The sequence below is a fragment of the Planococcus citri genome, chromosome 1 (assembly GCF_950023065.1).
Source record: "Planococcus citri chromosome 1, ihPlaCitr1.1, whole genome shotgun sequence".
Taxonomy (NCBI): domain Eukaryota; kingdom Metazoa; phylum Arthropoda; class Insecta; order Hemiptera; family Pseudococcidae; genus Planococcus; species Planococcus citri.
In genome coordinates this window covers 80,328,517-80,351,610 of record NC_088677.1, presented here as the reverse complement: position 1 = coordinate 80,351,610, position 23,094 = coordinate 80,328,517, and the positions used below count along the sequence as shown (strand labels likewise).

Below are 23,094 nucleotides of genomic sequence, written 5' to 3'. Positions count from 1 at the left end.
ATAAAGTTTGAAAGTATTACTTATCACTCGAAAAATGGATTAATTTTCAATTACGAACGAACTGCGTGTTATTTTTATTACAGGTCAAATTATCAGACGTAAATAAATATCTTTATCAACACAGACGCGATTTTGAACAAAGTACCTATATTAAATTTGATATCATGGTAAGTAATTAACCTGAGGAACTCACAAGTACATAGGTATTATTCAACCGATTAAAAATGGCAAATAATATACAGGTAGTGTACAATGTATTTCCAATGAATTTCAATTTGAAAAATTTACCACTCACAAAGAAGAGGATAGATTCGATAATGTTATAAATCACGAATTGGGTGATTCCTCGATCAACTGGAATTACCTATTGCATATTTTGAAAAATGATTTTCCGGCATATAATTCAACTTTTACAAAATGAAAAAAAAAACTCAAATAGATACCAAAAAAAATTCCTAAAAATCGCCTAAAATTTTTAAAATTCATAGGTTCGTGTTATTTCCAATTTTCAAAATGCGGAAAATTACAAACTACTCGTCGTAGCTATTCGTGTAACATGGTATAAGCCTTGGAAAGTGCAACTTTACCACAAATTGGGTTCTATTCTGATTCTAAATTTTACCTTTCGATTAAAATTCATTCGCAAGGATAGAATTACAGATCCGTTTTCAAACAGTATCACTTTTTTAAAAATATAGTCATCTCCTGAATAAATAACATTATCCTTAAACTGATTTAGTACAGATTCATAGCTATCATAGTCACGTAGCACCAAGTTCAAGAAAAACGTAAATTTCCAAGACTCTTAAACGAGCACCTGAAACATTCACGAAACAAATGGCACAAATTAATGGTACATCGAGAACTAATAAAATATAGAATATTCAAAATAACAAAACTATGCTAATATTATGAATATCAACACGTAATTTCACGGTTAAACGTTAAAGTGATTGTGAGGTATTGCTGTAAAAAAAAGTCTCATTAGTCGAAACTTCTTCCTTACAGAGAAACTGGATAAATCAAAAAACTGCGCACGTATTTTACTCTCAGCAAACCATTTTACAACAGGTAGTGCGGGTAGGCAACACAAATGACATTGTTCATACATCAACTCAACCTATCGACGTCAAATGTGTTGCCTATTCCAGAGGTAGTAGGCCCCTCAAGTTATTAGTGGACGAACGTCGGACGGTAAATAGAAATTCGAAAAAACGTCTAGGAAAACTCACTTTTCATGAGGGTCCAAGAGTGTCAGATGTGGATGACCAAACCGACCACACGGAAAATACATATAGCTTCAAATTCGTGCCAATGAACCTCAAATACCCTACAATTATTTCAACGAACATCACAAAAAACCGAAACGCATGGGAAATTCGTCCAAAAACAATCACGATTACCTATCGCCTACAACATCTCAAGAACTTGTTGAAACGGCACAAAATCAAATTAAAAAACGACTCGAAAAATTAATAAAATATTTTCGGATTTGAGAAAACTCTTGGACCATAAAAGTACCCTAGCTGAATCGAGCAAAAATCTATTCGAGTAGCATTAACATAGCACAATGGTCACAACAATTGCCTACTTAATGAAATTTACCAAAAATAGATAAAATTGCGGTAAAATAAATATAATTCAAACTTGACATCGTTGAAATTAATTCATACCGCAAGAAATATTCAAAAACACAACACAACGCAACGCGATAAAATTACATATTTCGTAAAAAATTTCTTAAATCATAGAAAATAACTAGCAAAAATTAATGAATTATCACCAAAATGGAATAATTATAAACATTCTTATGAAACTTTGCAAAAATTACAAAAAGTGTGATCACTCATAATCACACTCATATTCACCATAACAAACATTTCTCGGTTTTTTCGAAGGAATGACATTACCTTCAACTTCACTGGATATTAAATGATCACTGCTGATAAACGATTTCGATAGAGTTTCTTCATCTGCAATATTACAACAGCACAATGAAATTTCTGGGTGTTTAAATGATCATTTCAGCAATAATTTAGAATTGGGCATATACCTACTGCTTAGGAGGCACGAAATTACTTACTTTTCGATTGTAATTCACTGGATGTATCGTCGAGGTCGTTTGACGATCTTTCGAGAAGTCTTTTGCGAGGTATACCTCCAAATTTTGTGAAAAATTCGTCCAAGCTAGTTTCGTATTCTGTTTTTAATACGGTCAGCTGTCGAGTAGCACGAGCGACTTGTACAGAGGCATCGAGTACCCTGAAAAATTGATATGTACATTTTCATTAATGAATTCTGTAGGTATCTCTATCGGCATACGCATTATTTCAGACACTTACGAATCCAACGCTTTCTTCAACACTTTAATCAGGTACTCGTAGTGCATTATTTCACCTCGCCAAATGAATTTTTGTTTCAACTTGGGTATTTCCGAGACCCAATCAACATCATGAATGTCTGCTAGCGATTCCTGCAATTCTCGTTCCATGTTTTTATAATTTTCACTAATTCCATGGCCGGCCTTCTCTTGTACCAAAGATTCGTGCAACGCACGTAACGATTGCAACTGCGTTTCTGTTTTCTTCCACAATCGACACAACGGTTGATGATGCAACTGCGCCATAACTTTCATTAAAGAAAATTCAGAGATGACAGGTACTTTTTTTACTAGATTCGTCTGCACGTAAACAACAGTTCACCGTTATTACAAGTTCGTCGAATATAAATGGTTATACATACGATATATTTCCAACTTACAGGCTACAGCTAACTATACTTACATAATTAAATGCTACTTTCAAAATACGAGCATTATGTTTATCCGACTCGAACCTTTCGAATGGATTCGAATTTTTTACACGAAATACAAACATTACCGGATACTCCAGAGGAACCGCTCGAATTATACTCGAATTTTCAGGCGAGTAGTAAGTTATAACTACCGGTAGTTTCTTGGAATTATTGATGTCAGCTTTATGAACGTCGAACACGGATAATTTGTCATCGAATTGATGCAACGTATTTTTTACCGATAAGGTGTAAATGTCAGATACTATGATATTGATTCTAACAGTAGTTGACGGTGTTGATCTTATTGCTCTAGCAGGGGGCGCCATGATATGCACACTATTAATTATTATTATTTATTGCTGTACAGTTCGCCTGTTAAACACACACAAAATCAATTAATTATTCGATGTATGTACTAACAAAATATACAGAGCCAAAAATCATTGAAATTTTGATAAAAACGAGAAAACTTGAATGAAAATTGCACACGAATTAGCTGTAGATAATTCGGTTGGAAACTGCCAACTATAGTACTTGAGGTAGGCACGATGTTTCCTTCTTGTACCACAACACAAACATCAATGCAACAAAATCTGGTCATATTTTCGAACCTTGTCCAAAGATTTACAGAAAACCATCGTAAGATGAATAACTTTCAAAAACTTACCTACGTAACTGATATTCACCGCTACAGGTGTTGATGAAATCTGATTCGCCGGTAATTCGGAAACGTACGTCAAGATCAAGCAGTATACGTCTGAAACATTCACACAGTGATTAAAATTACGAAATAAAAATTCAACTTATACTTAAAGAACCAAAAAGCCTTTGTAGAAACAGTAGAATTCGAAATGAACCAATTTCCATCAACACCTAATAACCTAGGGAAATTTCTCATCAAAGTAATACCATAAAGATCACGTTTACACTCATATCAGTAAACTATAGCGAATAGTAGCCGCCGGAAAACGATATCTACACAATAGAGTCACCACCAGACACGATTCATTCTTTCTAATACTCTTCTTTTTCGTTTGCATCACACACAAGTCACAAACGTACCCAATATCGACTATCTACTCAAGTACATGAAATCAATCTGCACTTTCACAGCTACGAACCTAAAATTTGGCCGGTCCACCAAAAAAAAATCATGATGTATCTACGTACCATTCACGTAGATCGTGGATCACATTCTGATCACATTAATTTACAAAAACACGATCGAAAAATTGCAATACAAACATTCATACACAGAGACAGACAAAAAAGAGAACCTTCGTACACGCGGTGACATGAACAACATGACTGGAAACTGATTGAAAAGAAAAGAAAACTCTGATTTGTGGCTTTAACTACACAATATTAAACAAATAAACGAAGCATCAACTTACCAAAACGTTATTGAAGTTTAAAACAGCTTTCAAATTAAAAAACTTACGTCTTTAATTGAAAACTCAGAAAATTCCAACATTGCAAACGGTAGAACAATGGAACTGCTGGAACTGGAACAACCGAACAATGATGGCGAAGGGCGAATAAAGAACACATTGAACCGTTCAAGGATGAGTGGTGGAGGAACGACGAGTCGGCGACCGACAATAAAAACACCCTTCTTCACCTTCTTGAAAGGTTCAAGGTCCGTGGACTTTCCCGTAGCTCATTTCTGATTGGTTCACGTGATCGCTTCAATTCATTTCAACAAATAATTTTTCCATTAATTTTCATTTTTATTTAATTGGCTGCGATCACTTTTTGATTTTTTTTTAAAGTTTCTGCAGTTTCTGCGAATGAAATAAGAATGAATAGCATTTGTAAATCAATTTGAAAATCTACCTGCGTATTATTGTATTGACGACAACGAATATGAAACGAAAACTTTCAAATTCGAGGAATCGTGCCCGAATATACCTACATGTAAGTAAAGTATGTACTTCTTATAGATCGAAACACTTCCTGAGATCTCTTTGCGTATCAAAATTTACTGTAGACAAGAACCAGAATCGATCAGGAGTAAACCCAGTTGAACAAATGGTCAAATACCTGAAATAAGACTTTTAAAATCAGGTTTCCAATGTGTTATATAAGTAAGTACTAGGTACTTATGATACAGAAATTTATGAACGGCACATCATCAACGGTACAAATACCTCAGAATTCTTTTTAAAGCAGTCCACTTCGCGTTAGTAGGATTTCCCTAGAAACGACTAAAAACATTCACCAGCCGACCTCGGATTCGTTGATTATCATACAACTCGTTATTTTTCCTTAGCTTACGATAAGCCGTAGCATAAATCTCGCTGTGTTTGCAGATAATTATCAATTTTTCCATTACCCCATATGTATGATAAAACCTTTTTTCTAGGATACTCCATCTGAGACATAGATAATAATATTTCTCCGTAAACCTTTCAGATACAACGCTAATAGTGAGTTCTTAGCCGGACTCCATACATTTTACATCAAGGTCACCACACACAATTCCAACCATTTTACTACCAGTCTCAGCAAAGACTTATGGTCAAATCATTTTGGCAATATGTACATACTTATAACGTAATAACATTAATAAAATATTTCCTTATGTTTACTTATGAACGTATCGGGATAGGCTTATTTCAAATTTTTCTTACTCACTTTCGATGTACAAATAGGTATGATAAGATAGGTATTTTAAAAAGAACGAATAACGATGATCTATTTTCAGCAATGAAAATTGAATCATAACAAAAGAAAGTTTCAAAATTGAGACTTTGAATTTACCTCTTGAGCAAAAAAAAAGTGTACTTTACGTCGGAATTTTAAGACATCGCTTGATTTGTAAATCTTGATGTCGAGTATTAGACCGGCATATGACAATAGGAGAAATTGCATCCACCCGCCGATCCTCCGGGACAACTTTTTTCTTAAAGGGGACATCCTAAGGAACATTTTAAAGCAAACTTTCCCAAAAAAAAGTTGGCCTTACTTGCGAAATGGCGGCCATTTTGATCGACAGGTCAGCTGAAATCGCAGATTTTGCGTTTCAACATAGGACTTGCACGAAATTTTTCAAACCTTACAAAGGTAGATCGAAAGATCATGCAAAAATTCATCACCTGTCCAAATTTCAAGTGCTAAAGTGCGTTTTTCGATTTTTGGTGAATTTTCAAGAATCCAATTTTGGTCATAATGTGAGAAAAAAATCAAAATTTTACCAAGTTGACATAGAATGCTGAAATTTGGGATATACCCTATTTTTGACCTGCCACATCGATTGGAAACGGTTTCAACCCGTTTTGAGCAGTTCTGGAGCCTCCGGCAGATTTTTGAAACTCGAAATTCTCACAAAATTCCATCAAATTGTAGTGGTAAAGTTGAAATTTATTATAAAAACTAATTTCAATACGCTACGAAGTACTGTAGGTGAATTTCAAGTCGTTTTGGAGCCTGCAGCGACTTTTTGAAAATTCCTGAAGCCTCCAGCAGATTTTTGAAACTTCTACTTTTCACAAAATTTCATCAAATGGAGATGGAAAGCTGAAATTTACTCTACACTCCAATTTTAACACCCTCTGAAGACGACTTCCGGTGGGTTCAAGTCATTTCAGAGCCTCCAGCGACTTTTTTGAAAATTACTGGAGACTCCAGTAGATTTTTGAAACTTGAAATTCCCGCAACATTAATTTATCAAAAGGAGTTGACAAGCTGAAATTCACTTCGCAGACTACATTGTGGTTTCAAATGGTTTTGAAGCTTCCAGCTACTTTTAGGAAATTTCAATTTGCCAAAAAAACGCCATAAAACCTTTCAAAAAGCCGCTGCAGGCTCCAAAACGACTTGAAATCCACCAGCAGTCAACTTCGTAGCGCATTGAAATTATTTTGCAGAATGAATTTCAACTCTCCATCTCAGTTTGATGAAATTTTGGGGAAATTTAAAGTTTCAAAAATCTACTGGAGGTTCTAGTAATTTCCAAAACAGTCGCTGGAGGCTCCAAAATGACTTGAACCCACTCGAAGTCGTCTTCAGTGGGTGTTAAAATTGGAGTGTAGAGTAAATTTCAGCTTTCCATCTCCATTTGATGAAATTTTGTGAGAATTTGAAGTTAAGTTTCAAACATCCGCTGGAGGCTTCAGCAATTTTCAAAAATTCGCTGCAGGCTCCAAAACGACTTGAAATTTACCTGCAGTACTTCGTAGCGTATTGAAATTAGTTTTTAGAATAAATTTCACCTTTACAACTACTACAATTTGATGGAATTTTGTGGGAATTTCGAGTTTCAAAAATCTGCCGGAGGCTCCAGAACTGCTCAAAACGGGTTGAAACCGTTTCCAATCGATTTGGCATGTCGAAAATAGGGTATATCTCAAATTTCAGCTTTCTTGGTCAATTTGGTAAAATTTTGATTTTTTCCCTCCTTTTTGACCTAAATTCAGTTTTCAAAAATTCACCAAAAATCGAAAAACGCACTTTAGCACTTGAAATTTGGACAGGTGATGAATTTTTGCATAATCTTTCGATTTACCTTTGTAAAGTTTGAAATATTTCGTGCAAGTCCTATGTTGAAACGCAAAATCTGCGATTTCGGCTGACCTGTCAATCAAAATGACCACCATTTTGTTAGTAAGGCCAACTTTTTTTTGGGCCAGTTTGCTTTAAAATGTTCCTTAGGATGTCCCTTTTAAGAAAAAAGTTGTCCCGGTGGATTGGGGGGGGGCTACAATTACTCCTATTGTCATATGCCGGACCATTACTTTGGGTAAGATGGTTGGATGTGACAGATTTTTTTGTAGGTAGGTATTAACATTCTTGTATGTACCTAACTGAGTCCAACATAAGCTTATATTATTTTCAAACCTATGTAACATTCGAATATTGAACAATTATATCAATTCAATACTTGATAAAACATTTCATAATTTATTCGTTAATAATAATCAAGTAGGTACTCACCAAAATTCGATCTATCAGGTTATCTGTATTTGAACCATTGATTTCTTCTAATCTAACGACAAAACATCCTTCATCCTTCAATGAGTTTCAACAGTGAAGTTTGATATTATTTCCGAATGGCGAATTGAATTGAATCACTGCTTCGAATTTCAAGTTTGTATTTTTCATTCTTTCGGCGTCCGTCCTGTAAAACCGCTCAAGTTTAGTAAGTCTTTCTTCAACAAGTTCTATATTTGTACGGTTTCAGAAAGTTGAGAAATTCGAAGTAAAAATATAAATTGGTATCTTGACATCTGAATTCAAGAAGATATTTGCGCATCATTCTTACGTAGAAAGACGAAGTAACTCCCATTCAAATTTAAAACTTACAATCACAGTATTTTGAAAATTATTGAAGCATTCAATTTCGCGCAGTAATAAAATTACAAATTACGAAGTACCTACTCACTTCTTCACTTGTCCAGCGAATATGTACTTAGAGGAATAAATTATGATATAATATGATGAAAACGTAAACACGTACTTCGAATACTTCGAAGTTCGAAGCATTTATTTCAAATTTGAGCATTCAGTTCGATGAATTTCTATCACGAAACAGCAGATTTTTGCAATAATTTAGAGATGAGAGGAAACTTTCAACGGAAACTTTCTTGAAATTTTTTTTTCAGGAAATTTTCCCGGGAAACTTTCACATTTTTAAATTTCCATTTTCATGGAAATTTATGAAATTTATAAATTTTCACCAAAACACTCATCAGAGTTCAGCATTTTCATTCATAATAAGGAAATGCTTGTAAACAGTTAACAAACACCACTAGATTATGACATTTAAAACAATAAAATATGTTTTTCTTGGTTTTTAAAAAAAATTTTTGAATGAAATTTTCGAAATACGTGTATATACACGACTTGGTATCATTTTTTCAACAGGTGTAACAAATAACAAACCTGTGGATGGACCATTTTGAGACAATTTCTTGAAATTTAAAAAAATACAAAAAAGGGTGAAATAGGATCCTCCCCCACGATCACGTGGTAAAATTCCGCGACCTGCCAAAAAGCGAGCATTCTTTACAATAAATTATTTTCCTATTTCGGGGACAAAATTAATAATTACAGACCTATTTCGTTAAGTTCAAATATTTCTAAAATCTTTTCAAAAATTCTAGAGAGGAGACTTAGACATTTTTTATATCAACCTAGAGAACAGGCTGGTTTTCGCTCGGGGTTTTCCACAATTGATCATCTCCAGGTCCTGAATCAATTAGTAGAAAAATGTAAGGAGTACCAAATAGAACTCCACCTAGCCTTCATAGATTTCACTAAAGCCTTTGACTTACTAAATCATAAATTTCTGCTGTTGGCCTTGGAGAGACAGGGGGTCCCTCCCTTCTTTGTTGGGGTCATAAGAGAACTATATTCAAATTTGAAAGGACGAATAATTACAGATGTACCTGGGGAACCTTTTGATATTCAGCGGGGAGTAAGACAGGGGGATCCCTTGTCACCCCTGATGTTCAACAGCAGTCTGGAGGAGGTGTTCAGAGATCTGGGATGGGAAAAAAGGGGTCTAAAAATCAATGGGGATTACTTAAACAACCTGAGATTCGCAGATGATGTAACACTGGTAGCAGGGACAAAACAGGAGCTGGAAAAAATGATAGAAGAACTGAACGAAAAGGGGAAAAACGCAGGTTTAGCAATGAACTTATCAAAAACGAAACTGCTTAACAATGTGGATGAAAGATACAACATAACCATTGAGGGAGAAAAAATTGAAACTGTAGAAAGTGTAATCTATCTCGGGCAAAAGATTTCATGCAAAAACAACCAAATAGAAGAAATTGAAAGAAGAATAACTCTAGCTTGGAACAAATTTTGGTCGCTAAAATTTATTTTCAAAGGTCCCTTCCCAGCAAAAATAAAAAGTGAAACTTTCAACACATGTGTCCTCCCAACTCTTACGTATGGCTCTGAAACATGGACAATATCAAAAAAAATAGAACAAAAAATAAGAACTAAGGGTAAGGAGCCCCAAATCCGACCACTTTTAGTAAAACTGCCACCGATCGAAGACTATTTCACTTCAGATCATGGGAAATGGCTTAAAAGATAGGTTGAACCTTCCCCTAACTCATACCAAAATTTTGGCGTAAACGAATAATTCTTTATATTTTTTTTGAATTTTTTCCCGCAACATCTCAAAAATGATTTTTCAAATTTTGGTGCCCTAATCCCGACCACTTCCAAAAAGTTGGGTATCCTAATTCCGACCACATTTGAAAGTGCAGCGACCAATAAAATACTATTTCACATGAAAATACAGTAAATGGCTTAAATGATAGATTGAACCTTCCCCCAACTCATATTAAAATTTTAGGGTTATAGAATGATTCTTTATGGCTTTTTGGAATTTTCTTCCGAGGCACCTCAAAAATTACTGTTTGAATAATGAATTTGGTACCCTAATCCCGACCACCCTGAATTTACATGATCTTATGGGTGGTCGGGATTAGGAGACCCATATTGTTTTACACTTCTGTAAAAATTTTCTACACATACCTGCGATTGGTTACAAAAACGGCAATACCATCAAAATCTCACTTAAATCACGATCACAAATCATATTTAACACCACAAAATTAGTTATAACAAGTAGAAAATTTTTAGCAATAAAAAGTGGTGAAAAACAATTTTTTGATCATGGAATTTCTTCAAATTCAATTTATTTCGCGAGTTTTGGCTTTACAGTTGTCGGGTTGGTCTTAAATTAATTGTCTGTGATAGAGGAACACACTTTTATCATTTTTCAACAGGTAGCACTGATAACAGACGAGATATAAAGGGTGGTCGGGATTAGGCACTGGTCGGAATTGGGCGTCCTTACCCTTACTCAAAATGCAATGGAAAGATCCATGCTAAATTTTAAAAAAAGAGATCGGATAAAAATCAAAACAATTAAAATGAAATTGAAAAATAACCGAAATGCAGTCAATCTGATAAAATCAAAAAAATGGGGGTGGGGGGGGGTCATGTGGCTAGATTAAGGGACGACAGATGGACACAAAAAGTCACTTTCTGGTTCAATACGGGGACAAGAAGGCAAGGGAAACAGAGAGCTAGGTGGAGGGACGACTTTAGGAAACTACTGACCCATCACCATTTTCAAAAGATCGCCCAGGACAGGAAAGAATGGTGCAGGCTGGGGGAGGCTTTTGCCCTATCTTAGGGCCACGAGTGTTATCTATTGTATTTGTAACACTTGTAAAATAAAGCTTTTTATTTATTTATTTATTTATTTATTTTCCTATTTCGAGCCATAAATGTCGCGGGGTTGTCAACCCTTGTCTAATAAATAACTTAACTAAATAAGAAGGGTTGACCACCTGTGACGTCATACGTACGGATACAGAGTATTTGTACATTTCTAACTCTCTTAAATATTTAACACGTTTCCATATAATATAATAAGTAGGTATAATAAGCAAAGCATCCCTATACAGGGTGGACAGAAATATCAGGTACCCCTAAAAAAGTTTTCTGCTAAATACTTCGGTTGGTCACAGTGAATGATAATAATGGTAGCACATGATTGGTTGTTAGACTGGAGAGATAACATTTCACCAATCATATGCATCTATTTCAGGTTGCCAACCTATATTTTTAATGAAAAACTTTCTTAGGGGTACCCGATATTTCTGTCCACCCTGTAGGTGATACGTATCATAGGAATCACCTAAGCCAATGCGGCCAATGCGGGCCATCTACACTATGTCAAACTAGAAGTTTGTATTGCATTAAGGGGATATTCTCAATACATGGTACTTAGTATATCCGTCCGCCTGTCAAACTTCAAACACATAATTCAGAGCCATTTGTGCATGGAATGGCTTCGAATTTGGTATATACGTTTTTCAAGACGATTAGAACAATCCTGTGCATGCATTTGTCGATACGTTGAGTAGTTTTCGAAAAAATACGATTTAATGGAATGTTGGACTTTTTGAGAAAAATCCAACATTTCTTGAAACTGTATTTATTGAAAAACTATTCAACGTACTGACAAATGCATGCACAGGATTGTTCAAAATGTCTTGAAAAACCTGTATTTCAAATTTGAGCCCATTCCATGCATCCGCGGCTCTAAATTATAACATATAGACACTGGACCTGCGTATAAGACAACCAACTGGCAGCCATCTTGGCAAAATATCCTGTGTAACGCCAATTTATCCCGCTGGGTGCTCTTTGCAGCGCTGTACTCGATTTTGCAGGCAACAGGGAAAAGGGAGGGTTGTGTAGTCGGCGAGGAACTCTTGGCTGCGCGCGCAGTCAGGAGTTCCTCGCGGACTACACAACCCTCCCTTTTCCCTGTTGCCTGCAAAATCGAGTACAGCGCTACAAAGAGCACCCAGCGGGATAAATTTGCGTTACACAAGTTTTCGTTACCGTTTCCATTCCCCTCGGCCTGCAGTTGGTTGTCTTATACGCAGGTCCAGTGTCTATATTATAACATTAAAGTTTGTCCCATTCCGTCCCGGCGTCCCATAAGACCAATGTAAAATTAAGGCATTTTGGTTATGCTATGAGAAAATTTGGTGTAATATTGAGAATATCCCCTTAAATTTTATAGGTATTTAATTTAGGTAATATCCATATAATGTTTTACGTCATAAAATCTGTGCATATTCAAGTTGATGGAATCTCTCTTCACAGTAGATACCTACTTACATAACAATCCGTGAAATAATTATGTAAAATACTGTATAAAATCATTGTTTCAGGTTCGGTACGAAAACAATAAAAGGTTTTACATTATCCGATGGAAAATTTCAGAGATGCGAACCGAAAAAAAAATCGGTTAAAGGTTAAAGGTTCCTGAAGGTTACTGAGAAAAGGTTCTGGTTAACGGTTACAGGTTAATTACCCAGAATTTAAAATTTGAGTTCCTGGTTATAGGTTTCAAAAAAATTACCGTAATTTTTTTCGTAGGTCAAGATAATTTAAAAAAATGTTTTTTGAGTACAATTTTTGAAAAACGTGTATACATATGTACATTATATTGCTAGGTATCATTTTTTCAATTGTGTAACACGTAACAGTAACAAATCTGCGGATTAACCAATCGAAAATCAAATATTTCGAAAAAGCACCAAAAGGTACATCTATGCAAATTTTTTAAGAATTTCAAATGGTAGAGCTCCCACTTACAGCGCCATTTTAAAATTTAAACTTTCAATTTGAAGGTTATACTTTCAACTTCTGAAAATTTCAAAATGCTTAAAAGTTTAAAATGCAATGCCCCCATCCACCCACCCCCTGAGGGGGCTGGGATCAAACTGATAGTGGATTTCTCACTTATTGGGTGGGTAGACATTGTAAAAAAAAAAAAGGTTGTGCGAAATCGAAGAACATGACTCAAAAACGTTGGTCGAATTAATGAGCTGGAATGGCCGTGGTACAGGGCATAGAATAATACAAAGTACATTTAGGTAGGTACATACCTTTTTTAAATATATATTTATTTATTACATTACTTAAATTAAATTACTTGAAAATCAATAATGAATTTTCTATGAATCTTATTTAATTTTTATTCAATTTAAATCTAGGTAGGTACATGAGAATATCATAGGCATTTATACCTACGAGTCTTATTTTCATTAATAATTCAACTATTCCTAATTCAATCCTTCAAGCTTCTGCTTAACTCTGGAAGATGAACCATAGTTTTATGTAACTAACTGGTTTTTCGGTTTACATATCGTACATAATGAAATAATATAGTGATGAAACATAGATGCTTACCAACAAACGGAGCGGTAAGGCCACTCCTCGATGAGGTATCTGTAAAAATTCAAAAATTAAGTCATGCTATTACCATACTAAATAAGGGTAGAAATTTAATTGCTAATAATTCTTAAATTTTGGAAGTAGACATTTCGTAAGAGAATTTTTTTTTTCGTTCCGAAAAGTTTCAAGTTGCGCCAGAAACTTAAAATTTTGTAAATTTCGATACCCGCTCATTCAGGATACGCCGTAAAATTAAAAATATCATTCGGATAGGTGGGGGGACACTTGAACGTTCCCTTGTTAAAACAAGGTTAACACTTCCAAAATGTTTAGTAAGATGGTTAACTTGAAATGAATATAACTCACCAATTCCGGCTTGTCTTGCTACTGCATCGTTGAAAAACGAAATACATTCAAATTTTAAAATTTTATTAATTTAAACTTGGTGGGTGGGAGAAAAAATTGTCCTATACTTACATAAATAAAAATCACTGACATACTGGAGGATAATCTCTGTATGAAAACAAAATATTAATTGAATAAAGATCGTACCTACATTGTGTAAATTCGTTGTTAAAGTTACTCAGCATAATGAACACATTTCATCATTTATGTCCTGATCATCGGCGGGGTGCTGAGCATCGTAATTTCTAAACATTATTACGATTTCTTACAAAATACTCACATTTTGAAGGCTAATGCATTAGATCTGGATGCACTCGAAGTGTGACAAAAAATTTTCAACCAATGATGAGTGATTTAGAGAATGTAGGTAATCTCAACACCTTCGGCAACTCTAACATAAGGCTTCCTTCCATCAAAATAATTTTTTTTTTTTGATAGGTAGGTAGTGCCATAACAAAAGCCATGTTTTTGGTTCTGAATTATACGTTTTGGTAAGTATTTAATTTTTTCCTTCTCTTATACTGAGATTTCTTGTCCGCTGATATTGTTTCAAGGGTAAATAAGGATGAATTCAATTCATAAGTACATACTTCTCAACGCAGCGCGATTTTTTTTCGGTAATCCTTTCAATTCTTCAAGTTGCCCTTCACTTAACAATCCGTTTGCTGCGTTCGCAAAATCTGCAAATTATCGCCGAAAGGGCGAACGTTTAATGAAAATTTTTCCTCTAAATTTCGTTAATTGTGCAAATGTGCACGTAAGAAATTCTCCCTTACCTATGACATTTTGTGCATTTATTACATCTGCGAATTCAGGTTTACATAATTATATTATTATTGCTGTAGCAGGAGTAGGTATGTTTAATTTAAAATTATAGAAATGTATGGTTCAGGGTTGTTGCGGATCACAGAAATTTGATCCGAATCACGGATCACAAATCATTGAGAAATTTGTGATCCGGATCACGGATCAAAGATCTCCCGGAAAATTGTGATCCGGATCACGAATCACGAATCAATCCAGAAAAAAATGATCCAGCTCAAGTTTCACGGATCATTTTTCGGATCATTTCAAGGAAATTGTATTATGAGGTGCTAAATTGGTTTTTTCAAATCAAAGATTGAACAAAAACGTAAGAAACAAAGTAGTCTCCATTTTATTTTCAAAAAAATTGCAATAACACATTATACAGGGGTGGGAAAAAAGTCAGCCTCAGCTTGCAAATTTGCAGAAGTTGAAAAATGAAATTTTCCTATCTAGGGGTGAAAAGTACTACTTTTCCAACCTCGCGAGAATCGCTCGGATGTAAAAATAAGTACTTTCCACCATCGTTCAGGAAAAATTACTTCACTAAACTCGGAGAAAAAGTGATTTTGAACTCGTGTGAGTTGTTCCCCTCACTTCGTTCGGGTCACAAACCTCACCCTCGTCAAAAATCACTTTTTCGGCCCTCGTTGTGTAATATACTATTTCACATTTCAAGAAGTTTTAGTTTTTTGTCAATAAATCAAAAACTAAGCATCCTAGAAAAAAACTAATGGCATTGTGTCGATTGTAAATTTAATTCTCTAAAATTTTAGTCGTGTGCAATTTTTTTGTATGAAGCTTCCTTTCGCCTTCAGATCGATTTTTATGAAACTCAGTTTGCAAATTTTTCAAAAAATAATTTCAAAAAGTTTTAGTTTTTTGTCAACAAATCAAAAATTAAGCATTCTAGCGAAAAACGAATTATTCGTTATCATTAGGTCAATATCCAACAAATTGAGTTCACTCCATTAATTTTTAATAAAATCGAATTTTCAAAGCAAAAACATGCAGCAATATTGATGAAAAAAAAAATGATCCGTGAAAAAATGATCTGCGGAAAATTTTGAATTGGATCATAGATCACGAATCGTTGTGGTATAATGATCCGGATCACGGATCACGATTCTTACTGCAGAAAATGATCCGGATCACGGATACAGATCACTCAAATGTGATCCGGTTCACAACGACCCTGGTATGGTTGTTTATCGCACGAATTTCACTCACCTTAACCAGAGTAATATAATGGTATAGGTCCATATACCTACACAAAATTAAATATTTTCCATCCCTGGAGGAGGTAATGCAAAAATTTCAAATTTTACAGAAAGTACCTAGTCTCTATAGGTTGACAGGTAAGTATACATTTTTTTAAAAAAGATCCAGTAAGTAGTTTTTTCGGAGGGCTTATGAAAAAAAATATCAAAATTTGATCAAATTGACGTAAAAGACTGACAATGACATTAGATACTTATAATTTGGTTCAAAGTATATAAAAAATATGATATACTACCTACCGAATTCATGTAAAATTAACAAAATTTTGTAAAACAGAGCTTCTCGATTCAGATATAAAAAATATCGAATTTTGGGCATATAATGGCCATATTACTCAAGTGAGAGAGAGGAAATCGACTCAATAATTTTTTTGGAAATAGTTTTACATCAAAGTTGACCTCTATGGGTACGTTTCGAACTGGTGTTTTTAGATTGGGTATTCTGGGGATCTTATTGCTGTGTACTTACTTGTATAGTCAAATCTGACATCACCAGCTAATTGTGACTTAATCACGCCCATTACAGTTTCCAGTTGCTTTATGGCCTCATTGTAATTGAACGCTATCAATTAAAAAAAAAAACCATGTTTGTGATTAGACCTAGTAACATTGAAAGTCATAAGCAACAAAAGGGTACTTATCTAAATCTTTTAAAAAATCGTGTATTTTTCAAATTGCTTACCTCTCACAGGTTCAATGAAGTATAAACCTAGGTGTAAAACGAATATAAATGCAGATATATTTTTTCAATCAATATTCAATTTTAAAGTTACCTACTTATGTAGATGTAGAATTACTTGAAGAAAATGACATAACAAAATTACTCGATTTGGATCTAATTACCCGCCCTAATGCCCTATCCAATTAAAAATCCTGGCACTGGGCAGCCCGGCGCTGCCCAAACTTGAGATTCTATCCAATTATCCATAATATTCAAAAATCGACTTACTCAAAATCAAGAACGAGAAGTAGATTAATTTGATTTTCAACATTTTGAAAAAAAGGTTCGATTTCAACTCGTAGGTATATTACTTGGAAGTGTGTTTGAAGTACATATAACGTTCAATCGTAATGAGAATCTTACCTGAAATATTGTTATTTTGTAGCGATTCTGTATTTACTTACGTACTTCATGGCTCGAGTATAGTAGGTAGGTAGTAGGTATACAGTACGACATAACATGATGAATTATATGTACCTACCTATGTCAGTATTAATTTCTCATTAATAAACATAATAAATATCGACGATACCTTCCGAATTCCGACAGTTTTTGGGCAGACTATTTGTAAAATACCTATACTTGAGTAAAGAAGAACTGAATAGGTACTTCTAGGTAGGTACCTCCACAACAGCTGCTTCACTGTGTGAACGAATAGAAGTTTGTACTGAATTTTATATATAATTTAATATCTATAATGTTTTACGTGCCAAAAAATCTGTGCATGTTCAAGACTTCAAGTTCGTGAAATCTCAGTAGGTACCTATGTGTAAGTACTTACTTATACATAACAATCTGTGAATTGAAAAAAAATACCTACTTCATAAAATCGTTGTTTCCGCACGTATACGAAAACAACAAAGTTTTTACATTATTCGACGGGAAACATTTTCTTCAAGAAAAGTCCTCAATGTCCTCATCAAAATTTACGTGAATTCACTTGAGGAGCTTGGTATCAAAGTTTGACAAACGCCATGGAGTTAGTTTCGAGAAAATTTAGGTTTTTTATTAAGTACAAAAATATGCAGCACTGAATTGAATTCAAATTTCTAGGTACCTTACTGTAAAGTCAAAATGAAAAGTGCGGCTAAAGTTGTAGGCATTGACTCTTATAGGAATTTTAATGCTCTTTTGCCTCTTTTGATTGCCGAGGACCGTTACTTTCAAAATATCTACCGAGTTCATAAAAGGGTAAAAAAAAAAAAAAAAAAAAAAACACGTTCAAAGTTTTTTAGGAAAAACTTCAAACACCTTTTTTTTTTACCCTTTTGTGAACTATTTTGCAAGTAATAAACTTCAACAATCAACAATCAAAAGAGCGTTAAAAATCAAAAATGTCCAAATCCTACATAAATAAGAATCAAATCAATAAGTACCTATAACCATTCAATTTTTGTATATACAAAAAAAGTGGCGTTTGTCTTTGTCCATTGATTTGATTTGATACCAAAACCAAGCTCACTTATTTCTACTAAAAAGTCGAAAAAGTGAATTTCTCATTCTCTTCTCCCATTATAAAACCAATGCAGCAAGCAATACATTTTTGTGAATGGGCTCAAATTTGAAATACAGTAAAAGCTCGTTATAACGCTTTCGGATATAACGCTGATTTCTTCCGGAGTTCCGGTCCCTTGACATCCCCATTTAAACCAATGTAAAATTAATCGCAATATAACGCTCATGAGCGATCATAAATCGCGTTTTAACGCTCTAAAATTCAGGAAAAATCACATTTTTTTCATAATTTTAACAACAAAAACCCAATTTTTTGCGAAAAAAGCGTACGAGTACTCATGTGTAAAAAACCATCACTTTCTGAAAATGTTGGTCGCAACAACAGTTTTTGGTTTACAATTTTTGTAGTTTTGATTTTTAAAAAAGCAAAAAAAAAACTTTTGTGGCAAAATTTTGCCAAAAAATCAAATTAATTATATTATTATAGCAGACCTTAAAATCAGGGATGGAAGAGCCGGGAGCGAGCCAGAGCCAGAGTCTGAAAGAGTCGAATTTTTTGAGGAGCTAGAGCCAGAGCCAGGAGCCAAATAAATGAAAGTGCAGAAAAACATCAAGAGCTCTCTTGCAAAAGAGCTCCTTATTTTACTCAAGAGAGCCATCATCATAAGGAGTCTTTAACCTGGAAAGAGCCAGAGCCGAGTGGGAGCCCACAAAATTTTTCAGGCTCTTTGGCTCCCAAAAAGTAGAAAAAAAAGTAAAAAAATGTGCAAAATTTCATCAAAAATTCAACTTTTAACTCACATTTGTGAAGAAAATGAAAAATTTCTACGTTTGTTTTCTCATTGAGAAATAAAATGAAAATAAATGCAGTATATTTTTATTTTTTTCATCATTTTTCACGAATTTTATATTCTAATTTAAAGAGCCAAGAGCCAGAGCTGGAGCTGGAGTGGGAGCCGAGAAATTGGAAGAGGGAGCTGAGAGTCAAAGAGTGGAGCCAGAAGGAATTGAGGAGCGAGCAAGGAGCCAAAGAGCACATGTAAAGAAAAAGGGCCAAGAGCCAAGAGCGAGCCAGAGCCAAAACTTGTGGGGAGCTGAGCCAGAGCCAAGAGCTGGAGCCCTGAATTCAGGGCTCTTCCATCCCTGCTTAAAATCAAAGTAAAATTCCAGATTTTTTTATTTCTAACTGGAACAGCTGTTCAAATTTAAAATAAAGTTCACGTTTCCACTTCCTTTATAGTTTATAACGTTTTTTTCACTTTAAAACAAGAATTCGCGGTATAACGCTAATCAGCGTTAAAATGAGACTTTTGGTTAACTGAAAACCTGAAAACTGAGCAGTGAGCGATTTCAATAGGGTTCCCCATAGGTGGGGGAACCCTAAAAATCAAAAAATTATTTTGCTCACCTTTTGTCTTTCGTCGCGTTTTCTTTCTTGAAAATGTATCGTTCAAAATCACCCAGCTGATTTTCTGTTTACTTTTTCTGTGACGTCACTTCACGATTGACCGAATCTGTTGAATTATCCCGCTTTTTTCAAGACAACTGAGAAGGTGATGCATCATTCTGGAATAATTAATTCGTCGTTTAAATATTGAAATAAAAAAGGAATTTATTAATCGAAATTAGTAAGTACTGTACTTTTCTTCGTAACGTAATCAACACACGATTCATTAAACTATTCGGTACTACCGGTACGAAACACATTCGCGTCTCATGTAATCCAAAACCTAAACCTAAAGCCTCGAATATCACCCTTGTTGAGTGTTGACCATATCCATATTTGTTTACCTCAACTTATCACTCCAATTTAAAACACCATCTAATACCGAATTTCTTCTACAGTCAAGATTTGAAAATGGAAACACCCGACGATCAAATAATCAGAAGAAGTACGCGTAATGCTTTATCCGAAATTCCAACTCATCTCGGCGTCGTGTCGATGGCAGATCGTGATGGTAACGGTAAGTTGAATATATTCATTCCTCGTGCATTTTTAACCCAAGTTATTATCACCTTCGTGTAATCGTAGGTCGCCGAATACTGAATAATAACACGCAAAATATATTTTTCGCCGTGAATGGAAATTTCCTAGAAGGAACGAATTTACTACCGACTACGTTTCTAAGTCCTTCGCCTTCTCCAGATGAAATGATAATACGACAACGAGGAAGAAGACGTATTCCAGTCACATTTAGTCCCGATATTGATGAATTGAAACGAGTAATTATAATTCGTTATATGTACTAAAATGTGTTTCGATTCACGTAACGTGTTTCTCTCTTATTCATATGCCTATATAGCAAAATCGAAATAATCAAAAAGATCGTACTCCTGTTAAACAACCTCCGAGTCCAGGACCTTCTAGTTCCATCGTACTTCGAAGCACGCCTCGAAAACGACTCTTACTTTCAGACCCAACCGAAGTTGGCACTTCGTTCGATAACTCTCCTAAGGTACCTAGTATTAAATTTTCACTCGACATCTTCGCATTACGATGATTTCAACTTTGTTTTCATTTAAACAGTCAAGTCCGAAGAAAAACCGAACCGATAATATCGATTCCAGTATAGAAGGCATTTCTGATACTTTAAAAGCATTCACATCGAATCAACTGATAACAGTGATTAAGAAATTACTCAGTAAACGACCAGAATTGGAGAAGGTGAGTTTTATCATTATCAATACCACCACCAACCTATTCGAACGATTCAAATTTTAATAATTTTCTTCGCTCTTAGGACTTGATTGAAATTATACCAGAACCGGACTTGAGACCTTTAGAGCAACATTTAACGTTCCTGAAGAAAAATATCACCAAAGCACTGCCTACTAGCAGATTATCTTCGAAGACTGATGCAATAGCGTATCATCGCGCAGCATCTCATTTAGCAGCTTTCAAAGTACGTGAAATAATCTCTTAGAATTTTTCTTCCTTTAGATTTTCAACTCTTAACTGTTAATCATTTTTCAGAAAGCTGTTACTGACCAGGGCCGTAGGCTGAGCGAAAGCAAACAATGGAATTCTGTCATGGATTACGTTTCAATTGCTTGGAAATTAGTCAGAATGATTCCAATATTTGATAATCCTGCTCATAATATGCCTAGAAGACAATGTTTTAAATTTTTAGCTGCCCAATGTTTGTTGTCCATTAGAAACGCTAATTTTAACGCCGAACAATTGTTGCACTATTTTACACGGTATATCTTTTAATTTTCTACTCGTGTTTTTTCACAATGATTTAATGCAGATTTACTAATACCTACGTGGTTTTTTTTTTCGCAGAATGAAGAATTTCATTACAGACAGTGACGAATTCAAGCAATGTATGATTCAATTAGAAAATAAGGCTACTGTTTAGTCGAATAATAATCAAGTACAATACACGGATAAGATACACGTTGGCCAAAAAAATTGCAATTTTTCCTCGTTTAATCACGATGTGTGTGTGAGTGTGTTAATTTGTAAAATGATAGCGTTAATTTATCCTTTTATTGAATTTTTAATTGTTTCTTTTTTAGATAAATAACGAAAACGTGTAAGACAACTGTTTTTTTTTTATACGCTGGTGAATAATAATTCGATTTCGTATAATTTTCTACGTTCATTTGTCTATCTGTTTCAACTCTTTTCAGTACGAGAAACAAACGACATAAAATTTCAAGTACCTACCTACATATTAACTGATCTCAGTGATGTTTTAAACGCTCTGATTAATTGAAATTTAGTGGCTGACAGAACGTTCAATATAGAAAATGAATTTATTGATTATTTTCGACTGTTTCGATTGCTTTTCCAGCACTAAATTCAAGAGAACCGGTGAAAATGAAATACAAAATCATCTGACTGTTACACTAAAAATTAAAGGGTTGAAAACAATTGGGAATTAGGATTCCCTTTTCATTTGGTACGAAGAAAAATGCAATATTTTTTTTATTTATAAGAGCAACTCTGTATTCTAAAATCATTTTCGAACAAGATAGAAAAATCTGAAAGCCTACTCTTGAATTGATCTTTAGAAGGCACCGAAACACCAACTAGACAACCTTATTTTACACAGAGTTGATTCAGTTGCATAATAATTCTATCGAAGGAGCAAAACCGAACGAAATTATACAAAATACATAAAATGACATCATTTTTTAAATCTAATAGCTAAAAAATAATAATCGAAGGGTAATAAATCAGTTAATTATCTACAAACGAATCAAAACCGTTGCCCAACCATCCCAACGAGACGTTCATAATCCATCAAAATTCAAAATCCATTCCGCTCTAGATCTTTCAACCGTTACATTCCGAACAATAAACCGCAACTCCTTCATCATAACTCCATACGAGCGAGAAAAAAATCTTCAACGATGCCAGTATAGTAATTGAACCCCCTCCACCACCATCTTCACCATTATTCTCTGTTAAAAACCGGGATAATTTATTCCTCGAACTGCACCATCAAAACTAGTACCTCTATATTGCATCTCTTCATGTCGCATAAAACCTCCTAAACCGAGCAAGAAAAAAAAAGCATAACAAAAGCCAAAAATGAATTTCCTCGTACCGCATTCCTATATACTTTATGCACCTCAATAACATACATAAGCCAATTGAGAAACCCTCGCAATAAAGGCTATTCCATTAACAGACAAACCTATAAAAGATTTTATTCTCTTACTGGCCCACATAAAGCTATTACATATACGATTTTGGCGCCTGCGTGAAGGGTGAAAAATTTCAAAAACCAAGGGTTGCGTGCAGCTGTATTGCGCGTCTCGGCACCCTTTTCCTTCTTTTTTTTTCGTACACTTGGTTGCATTCAGTGCAATATTTTTAAACGAACCGAGTTGATTTATTCGAAAAGTGTTAATAATGTGTACGCTATAATAAAAATGACAGTGGTACTAGAGCAA

General features: G+C 34.5%; 2 protein-coding genes across 6 annotated transcripts; one reads left to right on the top strand and one right to left on the bottom strand.

Annotated features, from left to right (window-relative positions):
* Positions 1-531: 531 nt before the first annotated feature.
* On the bottom strand, positions 532-17,910 carry LOC135836775 (uncharacterized). 5 transcript variants are annotated; one of them, XM_065351810.1, is made up of 9 exons: positions 13,537-17,910; positions 7,729-7,912; positions 4,709-4,836; positions 4,188-4,577; positions 3,461-3,550; positions 2,784-3,165; positions 2,343-2,680; positions 2,084-2,262; positions 1,605-1,973 (listed from the first exon to the last, which is right to left on the bottom strand). In XM_065351810.1, the coding sequence occupies exons 6-9, from the start codon at positions 3,117-3,119 to the stop codon at positions 1,843-1,845; spliced, it is 984 nt and encodes a 327-aa protein (XP_065207882.1). In that variant the 5' UTR covers positions 3,120-3,165; positions 3,461-3,550; positions 4,188-4,577; positions 4,709-4,836; positions 7,729-7,912; positions 13,537-17,910; the 3' UTR covers positions 1,605-1,842. The 5 variants fall into 5 exon arrangements, with proteins under 5 accessions (XP_065207917.1, XP_065207882.1, XP_065207891.1 ...); XM_065351845.1 differs by lacking the exons at positions 4,709-4,836; positions 7,729-7,912; positions 13,537-17,910 and adding an exon at positions 532-817 and having other exon boundaries at positions 1,911-1,973; positions 4,188-4,326; XM_065351819.1 differs by lacking the exons at positions 4,709-4,836; positions 7,729-7,912; positions 13,537-17,910 and having other exon boundaries at positions 4,235-4,371.
* A 1,767-nt stretch (positions 17,911-19,677) lies between these two features.
* On the top strand, positions 19,678-21,781 carry LOC135836768 (uncharacterized). The gene is made up of 8 exons (XM_065351798.1): positions 19,678-19,814; positions 20,032-20,150; positions 20,219-20,409; positions 20,490-20,642; positions 20,714-20,851; positions 20,928-21,089; positions 21,161-21,387; positions 21,473-21,781. The coding sequence occupies exons 2-8, from the start codon at positions 20,045-20,047 to the stop codon at positions 21,546-21,548; spliced, it is 1,053 nt and encodes a 350-aa protein (XP_065207870.1). The 5' UTR covers positions 19,678-19,814; positions 20,032-20,044; the 3' UTR covers positions 21,549-21,781.
* The last annotated feature ends 1,313 nt before the right edge of the window (positions 21,782-23,094 follow it).

What these genes read in the sequence shown, in the direction of transcription:
- LOC135836768 (XM_065351798.1), top strand. Translation starts at nt 20,045, where the DNA reads ATGGAAACACCCGACGATCAAATAATCAGAAGAAGTACGCGTAATGCT. An exon ending in AACGACCAGAATTGGAGAAG is followed by an intron (nt 20,852 to 20,927) that starts GTGAGTTTTATC and finishes CTTCGCTCTTAG; the next exon opens with GACTTGATTGAAATTATACC. An exon ending in TTGTTGCACTATTTTACACG is followed by an intron (nt 21,388 to 21,472) that starts GTATATCTTTTA and finishes TTTTTTTCGCAG; the next exon opens with AATGAAGAATTTCATTACAG.
- LOC135836775 (XM_065351810.1), bottom strand. Translation starts at nt 3,119, where the DNA reads ATGGCGCCCCCTGCTAGAGCAATAAGATCAACACCGTCAACTACTGTT. An exon ending in TTGAAGAAAGCGTTGGATTC is followed by an intron (nt 2,263 to 2,342) that starts GTAAGTGTCTGA and finishes TCAATTTTTCAG; the next exon opens with GGTACTCGATGCCTCTGTAC. An exon ending in CAGTGAATTACAATCGAAAA is followed by an intron (nt 1,974 to 2,083) that starts GTAAGTAATTTC and finishes GTAATATTGCAG; the next exon opens with ATGAAGAAACTCTATCGAAA.